This window comes from Sus scrofa, chromosome 1 (genome assembly GCF_000003025.6).
Source record: "Sus scrofa isolate TJ Tabasco breed Duroc chromosome 1, Sscrofa11.1, whole genome shotgun sequence".
NCBI lineage: Eukaryota > Metazoa > Chordata > Mammalia > Artiodactyla > Suidae > Sus > Sus scrofa.
The window spans coordinates 183,886,089-183,904,103 of NC_010443.5; the positions used below are offsets into that span (position 1 = coordinate 183,886,089).

Consider the following 18,015-nt stretch of genomic DNA (forward strand, 5'->3'; position numbering starts at 1 on the left):
AGAAATGTGTGTACATGTATGTACACTGACAGCCCTGTATGAAAAGGTTCATATCAGCATTATTCATAATGGCCAAGATGTGAGAACAACTTAAATGTCCATTAAGAGTGGAATAATCGGAGTTCCCGTTGTGGCGCCGTAGTTAACGAATCCGACTAGGAACCATAAGATTGCGGGTTTGGTCCCTACCCTTGCTCAGTGGGTTAACGATCCAGCGTTGCCGTGAGCTGTGGTGTAGGTTGCAGACGCGGCTCGGATCCTGCGTTGCTGTGGCTCTGGCGTAGGCCGGTGGCTACAGCTCCGATTCAACCCCTAGCCTGGGAACCTCCATATGCCGCGGGAGCAGCCCAAGAAATAGCTAAAAAGACAAAAAAAAAAAAAAAAAAAGAGTGGAATAATCAAGTAGATTAGGGTATGTTTATATAATGGAATATTATACGGCCAGAAAATGCAATAAGTATAGATATAAGAATGAATCTTCAACATAATGTTATAAAATAGGAAATAAAATTGTACACACATGCTTCCACTTATATAGTTCAGAAACAGGTATGCTAAATTATAATAACTGAAGTCAAGATACAGAAAGAAGGGGTAGTACATGGGAGGTGATGCAAGGAGACTTTCTGACGATATTGTTTTCCTTACCGAGTAACAGTTATTTTGTTATTCAGAAAAGTATTTTGTGGGAGTTGGCTAAATATTACATTTAAAATGTAATTCACTGTATTAAGTTAAAAAAGAAAAACCATAGGAGTTCCCATCGTGGCGCAGCAGAGACGAATCCAACTAGGAACCATGAGGTTGTCAGTTCAATCCCTCACCTTGCTCAGTGGGTTAAGGATCTGGTGTTGCCGTGAGTTGTGGCATAGGTCGCAGATGCGGCTCGGATCTGGCGTTGTGGCTCTGGCGTAGGCTGGTGGATCTGCTGAACCCCTAGTCTGGGAACCTCCATATGTTGCAGGTGAGGCCCTAAAAAGACAAAAGACAAAAAAGAAAAAAAGAAAGGAAAAGTATTTTGTGTACTTTTTTATATGTATGTTATCCTTCACAATAAAAAGATTACATAAGATTAAAAGGCCAAAGATTTGAGCAAGATTAATAACAACAATTCTAAAAGGATATTAGATAATGTAGATCCAAGATTAAGCATGAGGCAGAGAAATTTAAAAATCTAGAAAGAAGAGTTTCTTTTAATAATAGGTGTGCTTAGCCAGCTGTTGATGTAATGCTGGGCCAAGCGGCCTTGGATAAGCATGCTTAAGGAGAAGCAGTACTTTACATGTCAAATTATTTGCTCCACTCTGAGGTGTATACAAAAAAGCCTCAGGGCAGGTATGGTGTATCCTCCTACAACAGTGATTTTATGTAAAGACTTGGAGAGATGGTACTTTTATATTAAAACTGGATACATCATGGAGTATATAAAGCATATTAGAAAGGAATTTCACACTCTCAATGGGCTGCTTCCAGATATTTTCCCAAAGTCTTTTGGGGTTTCAGGCCCTTATACTTTAAAGGATTCTTTAATTGAAATTTTCAGGTACAGCATTATAGAGTACCTGAAATAATGGTACCTGAATCTACAATAGAAATGAACACCATGAAATCTAAATTCTTGTTTTTTCTTTTTTTGTCTTTTGTCTTTTGAGGGCCGCACCTGTGGCATATCAAGGTTCCCAGGCTAGGGATCTAATCAGAGCTGCAACTGCCAGCCTGTGCCACAGCCACAGCAATGCCAGATCTGAGCCACATCTGTGACCTACACCCCCACTCATGGCAACGCCAGTTCCTTAACCCACTGAGTGAAACCAGAGATCGAACCTGCAACCTCATGGTTCCTAGTCGGATTTATTTCTGTTGCACCACGATGGCAACTCCTGAATTCTTGTTTTACTACTGGTAATGTGGGCATAAAGAATCAGGCAGTGAGGGTACAAAAATGGTGGGGCAAAGTGGGGAGAATTATATAATGAGGAAGGGGCTCGGGAGTGTAATGAGGAGTATGTATAGAATGGTGTTTTTTCTTTGCTATTTTTTTTTTCCATTCCAAGGGATGAAGAAAAAAAGGGAATGTTTAGGGCTGTCATAGGAAGGTTATTCCTTGTGTCCTCCCACTCCATATGCCCAACTTGACCTCTAAAAGGCACTGGGGCAAATGTGAGCAGTAGAGACAAACGCTGTAGGGATCCTTAACCTGATGAACCGCCAGGGGATTCCTACACACTGGACTTTAGCAAGCACGTTTTCTGGACATATTGAGAAGATTGTAAGGTTTTTCTTTTTCTTTCCTTTTTTTTTTTTTTTTGCTTTTTAAGGCTGCACTCATAACACATGGAGGTTCCCAGGCTAGCGGTCCAATTGGAGCTATAGCTGCTGACCTACGCCACAGCCACAGCCACAGCCACACCAGATCTGAGCCACATCTGCAACCTATACCATAGCTCATGACAACGCCAGATCTTTAACCCACTGAGCGAGGACAGGGATTGAACCCGCAACTTCATGATTTTTAGTTCGATTCATTTCTGTTGCACCACAATGGGAACTCCTATGGTTTTTCTTTTTTAATTTGTTAATACAGTGAATTACATTACATTTTAAATGTAATATTAAGCCAACCTTGCTTTCCTGAGATAAACCTTACTAGGTGTCAACATAGTAACCTTTAACCTTTTTTTTTTTTTTTTTTTTTGGCCATGCCTCAGCAAGTGGAAGTTCCTGGTCCTGTGACTGAACCTGAGCCACAGCAGTGCCAATGCCAAATCCTCCACTGCTAGGGAACTCTTTAACCTTTTTATATATTGTTGGATTTGCTAATATTTTGTTAGGAATTTTTGCATTTATGTTCCTGAGTGATATTCATTTGTAGTTTTCTTGTATTACTTCTTCCCCTTCTCTGCAGACCTTATATATGTTGGGCTACTTGATGAAACTGTCCATCAGCTCACTGATGTTTTGGGATTTTGTTCAGCCTTTTTTTTTTTGTATTTCATATTGAATACTTTCTGTTGCTATGTCTTCACATTTACTCACCTTTTGTTCTGTAATGTCTAACCTGCTGCAATTCTCATCCAGTGCATTTTTCATCTAAAATATTGTATTTTTCATTTTCAGAAGTGGATTTGAGTCTTTTTGTATCTGCTGCATCTCTGTATATTATCCTAATCTTATTTTCTTGACATATGGAGTATAGTTGTGATAATTATTTTTATATCCTTGCCTACTGATTCTAGTATCTGTATCATTTCTGTGGTCTATTACTACCGATTAGTTTCTCTGCTCATTATGGGTCATATTTTTCTGCTTTGGAATGCTTGTTAATTTTTTATTGGCTACTAAACCTTATGAATTTTACCTTATTGGGCGCTGGATGTTTTTGTATTTATATAAATATTCCTGAACTTTGGGGATTCATTTAACTTAGTTGGAAATGCTTGGATCTGTTAGCGGCTTTTTTTCTGCTTTTTAAAGCAGGGTCAGAACTGCCTTATCCAAATGTTTTATAAAATTAAAATCATCTAGAGTGAAATTTTATTGCCTTTCTCTTGGCATTAGATTTATTCATTTCATTTGAAATTTTAGTTTGCAACCTAAATTTTAGGGGAAGTCCTTTCCTCCTTGTGTCTTCATCTTTGCCTTTAGCCAGATTCCTACACCTTCATCAAGGACTAGGTCTTATAATAACAGTTCTGTCTCATATTCATATTGGCCTAACCCAACTCCTGGATTCAAGTTGTGAATGTGGCTCTGGCCCTTGTCTTGTGTGGATAACCTGTAAGCCTTCCTACTGTGTGAAGGCTTCGTTGCCTCTGCCTGCTGCCAGACTTAGAACCCATCAAACCACAGCATCGCCTTACTCACTGCTTTATATTTCTTTTCCTTTTCAGACCTATAAAGATTTGTCTTTGAACTCAACTATGTCTCTCTCTTTTTTTAAAAACACAATTTGTTATTAAAATTTTCAGACATGCAGAACTTAAAACTTAAGAATTACACCATGAACACACAAATGCCCATCATTTAGGTTCTGCAATCAGTATTTCGCTATGTATTTATTACGTATCTGTCCATCCATCCATCCCTCTCTCTAGTGATTGGTCCATCTTAATTCCTTGATCGCTTTATATTAAGTTGCACTTTTCATCCATAAGTACTGAAGATTATTAGAGTTGAATATTTGTGTTTGTAGCTCTCTTTTTCCATTTGAAGTAATATTTGTGTAGAGTGAAATGTATATATCTTAAGTATCATCAAACACCTCATCTATACAACTCTGAGCTCAATCAAGATGTAAAATATTACTGTCACCAGAGGAAGTTTCATTGTGTCCTTTCCCAGTCAGCTTATACTCCTACACCTCAAAAGCAACCACTGTTCTGTTTTTTATTTCTACCATAAATTAGTTTTGCCTGCTCTAGAATTTCATATTATGGAATCAGAGAGCATGTATTCTTTTATGTAAGGCCTCTTTTGCACAGTGTGTTGTTTTGAGATTTATCAACGTGGTTGTAGAAATAATTCCTTTTCATCAATGAGTAGTACTATTGCTTTGTTTAAACACACCACTGTTTGTCTACTTGTTTCAGTGAGGTCCTTTTTATTTATTTATTTTTTTTATCTATCACTGCTGAGTGTTTAGAGAGAAAAGAGGGCTTTAAAGTATGAGCTTAACTTTGCTGTCTTAACATAATTAAATTCCCCTAGTTTAACTAATGTGTTTGCATTTTAAGTTGTTTTATTTATTTATTTATTTATTTATTTATTTAAGCATAAGATCCCCCCTTTATGTATTCCAACTGGAAAACCAGTTTTCCAGCACCTATATTGATAAGTTACCCTCTGTTGTGTGTGAGACCCCAACACAGTGCAGTCCACTTTGGCTTTTGATTGTTCACTGACCCATTACTTCCTAATGCCAACATTAGCAGTTTCCAAGGAGGAAGTGGCTTTAAAATGTCTCTGACTGTAAACTGTCCATAATCTTGAGACAGGCTCCAGATCCCACTAATGGATCTTACAGGCCCATTGCAGGCCATCACTGTGACATAAATACAAGTGGGGCTGTTCTCCAGGTAGATGCCAGACACAGCTCTGCACACCCAGTGTGTGTGACATACCTCAGCTGTGGGGTTTTGGGGGTCTGTGGCTGGGCCCACAGCTCCCAGGCTGCCCTGGACAAGCCTGGGCTCAGCATGTGCACTGGGTTGCCAGTGTCTAGGAGGGAGTACATAGAGGGCTGCCTGCTAGGTGAGGCCCACCTTGAAGCCAGGGAGGCTGGCTTCCCTGGGCAGGAGCCCAGAGGCTGGGCCAGAGATACTTGAGGGCACAGCTGCTCCAGACGCTGCCCAGGGCAGAAGCTGATGGGCAGAGAGCCAGGGGTGTAAAGAGAGCTGCAGAGAAGGGTGCACTCAGCTGGGAGCCCTGCAGTTGCTGTCTGTGTGTTTCATCTGTTGATTCTGAAACCAGGTTTTTATCTGTATTTTGGAGAGCTTCATCTCCTGGGCTTGTCGCTGATGCCCCATGGGCCCAGGTAGCAGTGGTACTGGAAGGAGCACTCGAGGGCACTGACCTGCTCTGCAGTGAATGAGGTGTGCACGCGGGTTGCCTGCGCAGTCAGCCTCTTGGCTCAGTAGAGGTGTGTGTCCCTTCTGAGTCTCCGTTTCCAAAGACTTCACCTCCACACCCATGGTCTTGGGGGGTGCTGCTCTGCTGCACGCGGGGCTGGGGGAGACAGGCTCCACTAGGGGACTTTGGCGGGCCTGGAGGTGTGCACCGGCCCTGCATGGCAGCTCTGGGACAGCTGGTCCCACCGAGATTGGCTTGCAGTCACTGGGTAGGGCGGAGGGAGAGACGTGGTCGAATGGTGGGGGGGCACTCAGGATCTGCCTCTGGACAGATGGGGGTCCAGGCCAGGGTCCACTGTAGGACAGAGGGGGCAGGAACAGGGTGTGCTGGCTGGTAGGGCGGGGCCCAGCAGAGCTCAGGTTCCGCCTCCTAAGTTGTTTTATTTGATTTTTTTTATTTTTTCTAAGTTGTTTTATTTAAACTGAATAAACTTAGCTGCTTTCTACGTTTATAAGAAATTGAGATTAGTCCCTTCCATTTTCCCCCTAAGTGTGTTCAGTATGCATTGTCACATTTTTACATGAAATTTAAAAGTAGAGAATATGTTATATAAATACAGGGTAATATTTGGTGCTTTAAAATTCTCTTGTCTCCTAAATAATATCAAATAGCCTGCATATTAAATATGTATTTCTTTTTCATATCATTAAAAATTCAATAATTCTATTATGTTTTTGCTGTTATATTAGGTACCTTTTATCTATAATCATGAGTCTCCTTTGTAATCAATAATTGTTAACAATAGAACTCTTTGTTTTCAAGAGTATGTTGATTCAGCCAGCTGAACAATGTGTTGCAATTCTGTGATATCTCTAATCTCCCTTAATTCTGGATTAATTCTGCAATATAATGTAAATTTTTGAATAACTGAATCTTTTTCTGATACTAAAAGGAATAACTAATAGGAGTTCCCATTGTGGCTCAGTGGTAATGAACCCAACTAGTATCCATGAGGATGCAGATTCAATCCCTGACCTTACTCATTGGGTTAAGGATCCAGTGATGCCATGAGCTGTGGTGTAGCTTGCAGATGTGGCTCGGATCCCACATTGCTGTGGCTGTGGTGTAGGCTGGCAGCTGTAGCTCTGATTTGACGCCTAGCCTAGGAACTTCCATATGCCTCGGGTGCAGCCCTAAAAAGACAAAAAAAAAAAAAAAAAAAAAAAAAGGAATAACTAATAAAGCATAATATGCTTTACATGTAACATAAAGTTTGAATATTTGTTAAAAGTATGTGTTCTTTTATTTTTACCTTTCTTCAGGTTTGGTTGGGATGTTCCAGTAATTCTGAGAAATTCAGAAGAGACCCAATTCAACACAAGAGTTTTCAAAAAGCAAATGAGACAAGTCAAGAATCCTTTTGGCTTAGAGATCACCAATCCATCTTCAGCTTCAATTACAAGTTGGTGGCTTTTTTTCCAAAGATTTTTCTCTTTCTATGCCCCTTTCTTAGCCCTTTAATTCTCTTTCTCTATTGCTTTCTCTTCCTCAGACTTAACAAACATTTATAGAGCAGCTATTTAACTTTAGGAGCTATACTGCTTACCACAGTTAGAAAGACTAAGAATTCACAAACCTTACTCCTAAGGAACTTATCAACTAGTACACAGAGGCGTTAGAGAAGAATAAAGTATCACAGGTGTTAATAAGAAAAGTCTGTTAGGACACTGTGCCATTTTCATTGGTCTTCAGGGTGGTGAGAAAAGGATGCTGTAGTACAAATATAGGTAATGTAAGGTCACTACCCTTTGAAGAACAATGCCTTCACCTGAAATTATGGTATTTTAGTATTAAATGATAATAATAGATGACAGTTGTTTGTTTCTGTACTTGGGAAAATAAATTGTCTGCAAGATTATCTAGGAACCACTAGAGTAAAAGAAAGAAAGAGTTAAGTTTGCAAAGGTGGGGAGGCCCATGCAGGAGAAGCTTCATAAAGAGGAATGTGCTGAGTCTGCCTCTCTCTTATTTTTCTTTTCTTTCTTCTCTTTGCAATTCTGTGTGTGTGTGTGTGTGTGTGTGTGCGCGCGCGCGTGCGCGCACGTGTATGTGGAGTATTGAGATAAGAGGTCTTTATCTTTTAGGATTGGAAGAAATTCTAGGTAGAGGGAGAAACATGAACAAGGCACTGAGCTAGAAACAGAAAAATACATTAGAGAAACAATAGGTAGTTTGTTACGGATAAAACATAGGATGGGACAAGTCAGAGACAAGAGTTAGGGAATACTTAGGTTCTTTGCTGAGTCCTCTGTGGACAGAGCCTGTTACTGAGAAGGAATGCTGGAGGAACAACAGGTTTGGGAAGAAAGATAGTGAATTCAGTTTTTTTTCTTTTGTTGTCTTTTTGCCATTTCTAGGGCCGCTCCCGCGGCATATGGAGGTTCCCAGGCTAGGGGTCTAATCAGAGCTGTAGCTGCAGCCTACGCCAGAGCCACAGCAATGCCAGATCTGAGCCGAGTCTGCAACCTACACCACAGCTCACAGCAACGCCAGATCGTCAACCCGCTGAGCAAGGGAAGGGATGGAACCCGCAACCTCATGGTTCCTAGTCAGATTCATTAACCACTGTGCCACGATGGGAACTCCTGAATTCAGTTTTGAACTTCTGGACTTCAGAATGTTTTTGTGACAGTTAAGTAGAGATGTAGAATAGGCAGTTCTCCGTACATTTCTGTAGGTCTACAAAGATTTCTGGGCTAAGACCTATCACTTGCTACACTTGGCTCACATTTCCCGTACCTTAGAAGCAAACAAAACTTCCTCCACTTTTAATATTATTCTAGCCACCATCCCCTTCCTCTTCTTCCCATCACAGCCAGGCTTCTTAAAAGTGGTTTGCACTTGCCTTCTTCTCTTATCCTGTTCCCTTTTTTTTTTCCCTTGTCTTTTGCCTTTTTTCAGGGCCGCACCCGCACCTTATGGAGGTTCCCAGGCCAGGGGTCTAATCAGAGCTGTAGCTGCCGGCCTACGCCACAGCCACAACAACACAGGATCTGAGCCGCATCTGTGACCTACACCACAGCTCATGGCAATGCCAGATTCTTAATGCACTGAGCAAGGCCAGGGATCGAACCTGCAACCTCATGGTTCCTAGTTGGATTTGTTCCCACTGTGCCATGACGGGAACTCCTAGCCTGTTCCCTTTTTACTCCTCACATCGGTGAAGGCTGATTTTTGCCTGTAGGTGTGTACTGAGATGGCTTTCTCCAGGGTCACCAATTACCACTTCTGCCCCCACCTCCTACCCCCTGAAGTAGTAAAATCCAGAGCATGCATCTCTGGCCTGAGTTAGTGCTCTCTCTGCAGTATTTAGCAGAGTTGGAGAGTTGACTGGGCCTTGCTTCTCAACATGCTCTCCTTTGGCCCCTGTGACCATTCTTTTTTGTTTGTTTGTTTTGCTTTTTTTAAGGGCCGCACCTATGGCATATAGAGGTTCCAGGCTAGGGGTCAAATCAGAACTGCAGCTGCTGGTCTACACCACAGCCACAGCAACATGGGGTCCGAGCTGTGACCTACACCACAGCTCATGGCAACGCCAGATCCTTAACCCACTGAGTGAGGCCAGGGATCGAACCCAAGTCCTCATGGGTACTATTTGGGTTTGTAACCACTGAGCCACAATGGGAACTCTCCTGTGACCATTCTTGTCTAGTCATCTTCCAGCCTCTAACTTCCAGAGTTAGTTGTCAACAATCAGTGTATATAGTCAGTAGGGGTTTACCTTAAGTAAACCTTGGTTTACGGTGAAAATTTCTTGTTCTTCCTTAGCTGTAAATATTACACTCTTACCCTATGACTTAAAGGGAACTAGGAGCCTTTTTTTCCCCCCGGATGGTGGATAAGGAGTTCATTCTGACATTTTTCACTTAGGAAAACCAAATTTCAAGATAGGACAGAGAAAATCAACTTGTTTAGAAAACATGCCTGATATGCAGGTATGTTAAAATGTGCAGAACCATGGTGGTTTGGTGGCCTACGGAGGTTCACGGGCTAGGGGTCAAATCCAAACTACAGCTGACGGCCTATACCACAGCCACAGCAACGGGGGACCCAAGCTGTGTCTTTGACCACAGCTCACGACAGCTCACGACAAGGCTGGATCCTTAACCCACTGAGTGAGGATCAAACCCGCATCCTCATGGGTACTACTAGTAGGATTCGTTTCTGCTGTGCCACTGGAACTCCCCGCAGTGTAGATGCTTTAATGACATTAAAAGTAAGTACTCAGGATATATTAGTTGAGTTGAATTAGTTCAGGAATTCTGCTCTCCTTTTGTAAAAAGCTGCCTTGGATTTTGTCATGTAGCATTTTTGGAGGAATTTGTGAACCTCTTTTTCCTACAACCTAAAATTTTCATCTCCCAGCATTGCCTCCAGTTTTATTATCCTGATGCATGATCTCCTTGTGTATGAGTTCTTCTTTCTCAAGGATTCTTCTTTGAGGCTTGTGGCTTTTCTGCCCCATTGTTTCTCCTTTTTTAATGGCTCAACTCGTTGGACTGTGGTCCATATTTTTATTTCAGTTTTTTGCAAGATCATCTCTTGTGCTGTGCTTTACTTGACTGTCGCATCTAAGCAGGTAAAGACAGGTTGAGAGAAATCACATCCATGCTGCCTCAATTTGGATTCTGAATTTTCTGATTTATGGCTGTGTTCCAATTCTGTTAATGATCTGCTATTGATCTGTAAGATCAATAGATCTGATATGCCATTATGTGCACACTGAATTTTAGAAGACTAAGAAAATGTAAGAATGGGAACCCTCTTTGCAGAGGTGGGAACAACTAAAGGGAGAATACTTTTACGTAGTGGTATTTAAACTAGCATCAGTAGGTACATTCTCTTTTCAGTCTATGTAATGGAAGAGTTTATGTATGAAAGATTGTACAAAGTAGAATTTTATATATTCTATAATTCTTTTTATTAACTTATTAATTTCAGAGACATGTGTGAAAGTGTGATTAATATCCAGTTGTCAGTGGACTCTGACACTCTCCCCGTTGTAGTCAATTATACAAAGTCTGTACGCAAGTCTTGTAAGCAGCTCTGATCTCTGGAACTCTGCTTCTTTTTACAAAGTAGGTTTCCGTGTTCTATAAGTCAAGTTTTTTAAGGCTTATCCTTCCATTGTTCTTTTTTAGTGCAAATAAACACATATATATGGATCTCTCTCCTGTAACGATATATAACATGCTCTGTATACTTTCTTCCACCTTCCTTTTTTCATTTTTAAAAAATTTATAATGGTTTTTATTTTTTTCATTATAGCTGGTTTACATTGTTTTGTCAATTTTCTACTGTACAGCATGATGACCTGCTGTATAGCACTGGGAACTATATCGAATCACTTATGATGGAGCATGATAATGTGAGAAAAAAGAATGTATACATGTATGTGTAGCTGGGTCACCTTCCTTTTTTCATTTAACAGTATATTCTGAAGATTGTTCCATAGTAATATATACAGGTATTTTGATATGGCTCAATTCTTTTTTAAATGTTGTAGTATTTCATTATAGAGTATTCTATATTTTATTTATTTAATCCCTTTCTGATGAACATTTGGGTGGGTTATAGGATTTTTGATATAACTAGGGCCCTGTACATACATACCTTTTTACGTTTTTGTCACTAATACAAAAATATTAAGAAATCAGAGTTCACTTGTGGTACAGTGGGTCTTAACCTGTGTTGTCACTGCGGTGGCCCAGCTCACTGTTCTGGTGCAGATTTGATTGCTGTCCCAGGAACTTCCACATGCTGTGAGGGCAGCCAAAAATGAAAAAGACATCATTTTCTGGGTTCCTTTCTTTTAATTTCCCACCCTTTTTTTAATATGCCTTTTCTATTTTTCCCTTTCTTATCTACTTCCCACTTTTTTTTTCTTGCCTCATGTTTTGTGACATAGAGGAAAGTATGTAATATATGTGTCTATTTTATTTTATTTTGCTTTTTAGGGCCACACCCTTGGCATATGGAAGTTCCCAGGCTAAGGGTCCAATTGGAACTACAGTTGCCAGCCACAGCCACAGTCACAGCAATTTGGGATCCAAGCCTTGTCTACGGCCTGCATATACCACAGGTCATGGTAATGTTGGATCCCTCACCTGCTGAGCAAGGCCAGGGACTGAACCACATCCTCATGGATACTAACTAGTTGGATTTGTTTCCGCTGTGCCACGGCAGGAACTCTTATATATATATTTTTAAATTTGTATTAATGGAGTGTTTTTCTTCAGTTACTTAATAGCTAATTTAAAAAAAAATAGCTAATTGAATTTTCCATTCTTAAATGAATACCTGATGTTTGGAATCATATAAAAATTTGAAATCAAATTCTCTTCCAATTACTATCTGAAGTTCCTGTCAATTAAGATTTTTTGCTTACCTGTGTTTAGAAATTGCTCTACATTGATGCTACTATACATAGTTAGAATCTGAGACTCTGTGTACATACTACTAAATACTGAGAAGAAAAGTGAAAAACTCAGTCAGTTTTTGGTGTCCCATAGAGCGTCTGCTGTCTTTGTGTATGTTCTCCCAACACATAATCTTGATCACCTTTTTTTTTTTTTTTTTTTTTTTTTTTTTTTGGTCTTTTTGCCTTTTGAGGACTGCTCCTGCGGCATATGGAAGCTCCCAGACTAGGATCCAATCAGAGCGGTAGCCACTGGCCTATGCCAGAGCCACAGTAACAAGGATCCGAGCCGCGTCTGCAACCTACACCGCAGCTAACGGCAATGCCCGATCTCCAACCCACTGAGCAAGGCCAGGTATCGAACCTGCAACCTCATGGTTCCTAGTTGGATTTGTTAACCACTGCACCACAATGGGAACTCCCTTGATCACCTTTTAAAAAATATGTAATGTGGAGTTCCCGTCATGGTGCGGTGGTTAACAAATCCAACTAGGAACCATGAGGTTGCAGGTTGATCCCTGGCCTCACTCAATGGGTTAAGGATCCAGGGTTGCCATGAGTTGTGGTGTAGGTCACAGATGAGGCTCGGATCTGGTGTTGCTGTGGCTCTGGTGTAGGCTGGTGGCTACAGTTCTGGTTAGACCCCTAGCCTGGGAACCTCCACATGCTGTGGGTACGCCCCTAGAAAAGACAGAAAGACAAAAATAATAATAATAATAATAAATTTTAAAAAATATGTAGTGTATCAATAAAAATTTCTATTTACAAACAACAGAAATGACTCCAATAAAAGGACATTAAGTAACTTAAAGAATTGCCAGTAGGTTTGGAGAGCCAGAATCAGAGTCTGTTCAGCCAGGAACAGTGACCAAAACCATGCCCTTTTGATCTGGTAAGTACATCATGGCCACTGAGCAGTAGATATTGCAGCCTGCACTGCCAGCAGTATGGGACTTTGGATGTTGCTGCCCTTGAACTTGATATTATTGCAGCTGCCACGGGCAAGAGAAAAAAGCATGTAGGTGGCATGTAGTAAATCCTATACAAGTGTTAAGTAAATAGGTAAGACTACATAAGATAATTTGTATGTCCACTTATAATTTATATAGCCACTTAATCAGGTTTAATTAAATTGCAATATCTTTTATTATGCTGACAGTGAACATGCGAATGAGGGCATCGATATTAAACCCTCCATGTTTTGGAATCTCCACTCTTAAGATACTTTGCATATTACATGGGACATTATCTGTGTGACAAGAATATATTAATGTTGTCAATGAGTATATTAATGTTAGTAAGGCTTAATTTCTTTTTATATTTTTCCTACTCCACTGATATATCTTTTGGACCCCATGGGTTGTATGTGTCCACTTTTGGAGACATTGCTTCCTGCAGTTAGGATTATATATACCACTACAGTGGTAGGTTATCAATGATGAACTATATTTTAGTTTTTAAAATCTAGGTGGGAAGAGTCTTGAAGTCACCGGAAAAAATCATATTTATAATTTCCAAGCATAAATGTAAAATAATATAAATTAGAGTTTACTGAAAGGACTTCAAAATTGCATAGACATTGAAGGTTTTTATATCTTGCGTTTTAGAGACCATTTCCTTCATTTATAGGCACATACCCTTTAATGAGTTCCTTTAACTGCCTTCAGCCTGGCTAGCATCCAAAAGGAAGGCTTTGTTACTCGAGATATATAATTGTATTAGAAATCACATTAGGTAATTGTCTCCTTTTTGTCTCATTTGTTTTCTGTAGCTGGCATAACTTTGAGAACAGATTGCCTTGAAGACAGCCTCCTTACATGCTACTGGGGGTGCAGTGTTCAAAGATTATATGAAGCTCTGCAGAAACACTTTTATTGCTTCCGAATAAGCACTCCCCGAGCATTGGATGATGCTCTGTATAGTGAATATCTCTATCAAGAGCAGTATTTGTATCCTTTTATCTGACATCTCCATTAGCACACAGACATTTTAGATGTTAGATTTTATTATGGATAAAATAGTATTGCCAAGTTATTATTTATTCCCTTTGGTCTATTGTATTTTTGGTTATGATGGCAGTTTACCTTTACATCTTCAAAAAGTATTAAAAAGGACAGCAAAGAAGAAATATATTGCCAGTTACCAAGAGAGAACAAAATTGAAGATTTTGGTATGGTGCCCAGATCTCGTTATCCACTTGTAGCCCTGTTGACCCTGGCCGATGAGGATGACCGAGAAATTTATGATATTGTAAGTAATTTTAAAATTCTGGAAGCATTTACTTTTAAGCAATTTGGATGATGGGTCTTAATTATTTGGTATAATAGAAAAAGGTTTATTTTGGGGGGGTGATCAGGGACTGTCTTCCTCTTTTTATTTTGCTTTTAAACTTAATTTTATTGGAATATAGTTGATTTGCAATGTTCTGTTAGTTTCAGGTGTACAGCAAAGTGAATCAGTGATAATATAAATATATCCATTTAAAAAAGGTTTATTGGAGTTCCTGTCGTGGCACAGTGAAAATGAATCTGACTAGGAACCATGAGGTTGCAGGTTTGATCCCTGGCCTCACTCAGTGGGTTAAGGATCCAGCATTGCCATGAGCTGTGGTGTAGGTCACAGATGTGGCTTGGATCTGGTGTTGCTGTGGCTCTGGTGTAGGCTGGCAGCTATAGCTACAACTAGACCCCTAGCCTGGGAACTTCCATATGTCACGTGTGTGGCACTAGAAAGCAAAAAAAAAAAAAAGCAAAAAACAGAAAACAAAAAAGGTTTATTTTAATTTCTGAGGGTACATATTTGGCCTGAACACATTTTCCTTGAAAAATGAATACATGGGAAGTACACCTGTATGAGTTTTATATGTGTAAAGTGCCTTCAGTGTATGACTTGTTTTTTTCCACATGGATTGCAAGAATATGATTTTATGTAGAAAATAAAAGATATAGTTGAATGACACTAATTTCATCGTTCTGTATTCTGTCATGCTTGCCACATAGAAAAGCCTGTGGAGGGTCATGTTTATTCCTAACATTTTTAGCCCTGAATAAAGAAGCATTGCAGTGATCTGAAGAGCTCGATTCTGAGACAGGAGCCACCATCCGCCACATAACTGTCAGTCATCTTGTTTCCATCATAGCACTGCTGCACCTACATCTTACATGTTTGGTTCCTATATTTTCAGTATTTATTGTCATCTCCTTTTCTCATTATGTGCTAATTATTTCTTTAGTCTTCAAGTTTATCTCAATTAGGAAGATGAAAGAATCTCAGATCTAAAAAGACCTCTTTGCTATGTGCTGCCTTCTTTTCAGTATTTTCCTAGCTATTCTTTTTTTTTTTTTTTTTTTTTTTTTTTTAGCACCACACCCTCAGCATATGGAGGTTCCCAGGCTAAGGGTTATATTGGTGTAGCTGCTGGCCTACACCACAGCCACAGCAACCTGGGATCTGAACTGCATCTGAGACCTACACCACAGCTCATGGCAGTGCTGGATCCTTAACCCATTGAGTGAGGCTAGGGATGGGACCTGTGTCCTCATGGATACTAGTTGGGTTCGTTTCTACTGAGCCATAATGAGAATTCCTTTCTAGCTATTCTTATGTGTTATTTTTCCATAAGAAAATTTTAGAGTCAACTCATGTAGCTGTATAAAAAACTCATTGCTATTTTTGTTTAAGTGACATTAAATTTGTAAATTTGAGTATAAATAAAATAACTCTGGCAAAAATATACAACTGGTTCCTCTTCAGTGACTGTGATTTAAGGACATTACTGTAAGTTTTCTAATTTATCAACCTCTTATTTGAATTTGAAAAGTATTTTTCACATATAAGAAAGCCTATAAGGAGATTACATACTGACTGCTGTTCATTTTTATTTTAGATTTCTATGGTGTCAGTAATTCATATTCCTGATAAGACTTATAAACTCTCATGTAGAATATTATATCAATATTTACTCCTGGCTCAAGGTCAATTTCATGATCTTAAGGTAAGTTGTACCCTGTAATCTTATCCCTGTCTTTTTTGTTTGCAGAGTTTCAAAGAATAACTGTTTATAAAGGGATAATAATATTTTCCAGTCAGTTATCATGGAAGTTAGCTATTGTTTGCTTTTGGATTTGCTAGCTCATAAATTTTTAGCAGCGCTTCTGGCCCCTGGTCTTGAAGCATAATTGTCACTTGTAATTATCTTTACATTTGTTTCTTTGATTTTCAGCAACTTTTCATGTCTGCAAATAATAATTCCACTCCCTCCAGCAATTCCTCTCCAGAAGGAAAAAATACAGACCAAAGCTTGATGGAAAAGGCAGGACTATCTGAAAGTGAAGTAGAGCCACTGGAGGAGAACAGCAAGGACTGTGTGGTTTGCCAGAATGGGACAGTGAACTGGGTGCTCTTGCCGTGTAGACACACATGCTTGTGTGATGGCTGTGTTAAGTATTTTCAGCAGTGCCCTATGTGCAGGCAGTTTGTTCAGGAATCTTTTGCACTTTGCAGTCAAAAAGAGCAAGATAAAGACAAACTGAAAAGTCTCTGAGGATGTTGTTACTACTGAAAAGTACACTTTCCACTGAAGATGCAAACATATGTTCTTAGAATTAATCATAACATGGAATCTACGGTATTAAACATCAGTGAAAATTCTGTTTTAACTTCATATTTGTACATGGTACATGGATGATGAAAATGAGTTATTCCTTGCTGTTCACTATGGCAAACACTGGAATCCTATTCAGTGTCAACGCATAAAAATTCATCCAACTCTCGAGAAGAATGTAAACGTTTGGACTTTTATCAGCTGGTGGATTTCATGTAATGTCCATGAGAAAACTTCTGAAAATCAATCCATCCAAAATTTGAGGAAGTAAAAGTCTTAAGATTTTTCAATGTTTTTCCTTTGACATAATCTGGAGTTCAATTGGGTAAAAACTAATTTCTTCTTAAAGTACTTGTATATTCCCTAGTTTACAAAAGAGTAGGAAAGGGCTTCTAACTTTAAATCCTTTCATATCAGTTTTTATAAATATCCATCTGTTTAGTTTCTAATTTTCTTATAATCATAGTCATATAAACACGTCTTAATTTTTAAATATAGTTTCTTAAATCATAAATGCAAGATACAGATCTTGACTGTTCTCAGTGTATCATAGATTAAAATGATACTCATTTATAGGAAGCAGATATATAAATCATGGGTAATAAAATTTCTTGGATAATTAAATTTATTGTCAAAGATGATTAGATTAGCAGAATGTGACCTATCAGGAAGATCTATGAGATTTTAATGCCTTACCTTACATTTCCTCCTGCACAAGGAATCTATCCAAAACTGGAGGGTTTTTAGAGCCAGAAAAATCACTAAAAGAAGCAAATAACTATATTTTTCTAGTGTGGTTTTTATTCCAAATAAACCCCATGTCCTCTGAATAGTAAATCACTTTCTTTATCTCCTGTTTCATCCTCTTAAGAATTGAGGAAATGGAAAGATGGAAAGTCAAAAAAAAAAAAAAAAAAAAAAGAGCCCCCACTCCTCACTTTCTCCAGGATGACCCAGAAGAAAAAAGTAAATCAGAGCTTCCTGTTTCTTTGGTGGAAATTACCTTTAATTCGCTAAGAAATTAGATCATGGTAAATAAACTATGACATGCAGGGAGATTTCCAAACCTTTTTGTCCTGTTTGTATTAAGGATAATGCCTTATCTTTGTATCAGTGTATTTACATAATATTTTTTCATTCCCATCAAATATAGCACTCTCAAAAAGATATTACCTATTCTCCATTTTATAAACTGAATCAAATTTCATTTGTGTTCAATAGCTAATGTAACAAATACCTTCTAGAGGCCAGGTACCTCTTGGGAGCCTGGGCTACGAAGAATCAGGCAAGCCTCCTGACCTCAAAGAATTTGTACCTAAAAGAGGCATCAATGGCTTATTCGAAGCACATCCCCAACCTCAGAAGT

At 39.2% G+C, this 18,015-nt stretch overlaps 1 protein-coding gene across 5 annotated transcripts in view; it reads left to right on the forward strand.

Moving 5' to 3' along the window:
* The window catches only part of CGRRF1 (cell growth regulator with ring finger domain 1), a 40,345-nt gene extending 22,630 nt beyond the window's left edge, over positions 1–17,715 (forward strand). For 3 of the 5 annotated variants that reach the window (XM_021102212.1, XM_021102210.1, XM_021102217.1), the window contains 5 exons: positions 6,891–7,030; positions 13,818–13,995; positions 14,149–14,296; positions 15,933–16,040; positions 16,269–17,715. In XM_021102212.1, coding sequence (XP_020957871.1) covers positions 6,967–7,030; positions 13,818–13,995; positions 14,149–14,296; positions 15,933–16,040; positions 16,269–16,589 — 819 coding nt within the window. In that variant the 5' untranslated portion in view covers positions 6,891–6,966 and the 3' untranslated portion in view covers positions 16,590–17,715. Of the gene's footprint in view, positions 1–6,890; positions 7,031–12,870; positions 12,939–13,817; positions 13,996–14,148; positions 14,297–15,932; positions 16,041–16,268 lie in introns of all 5 variants that reach the window. The other 2 variants (XR_002346942.1, XM_021102214.1) reach the window with 2 other exon arrangements.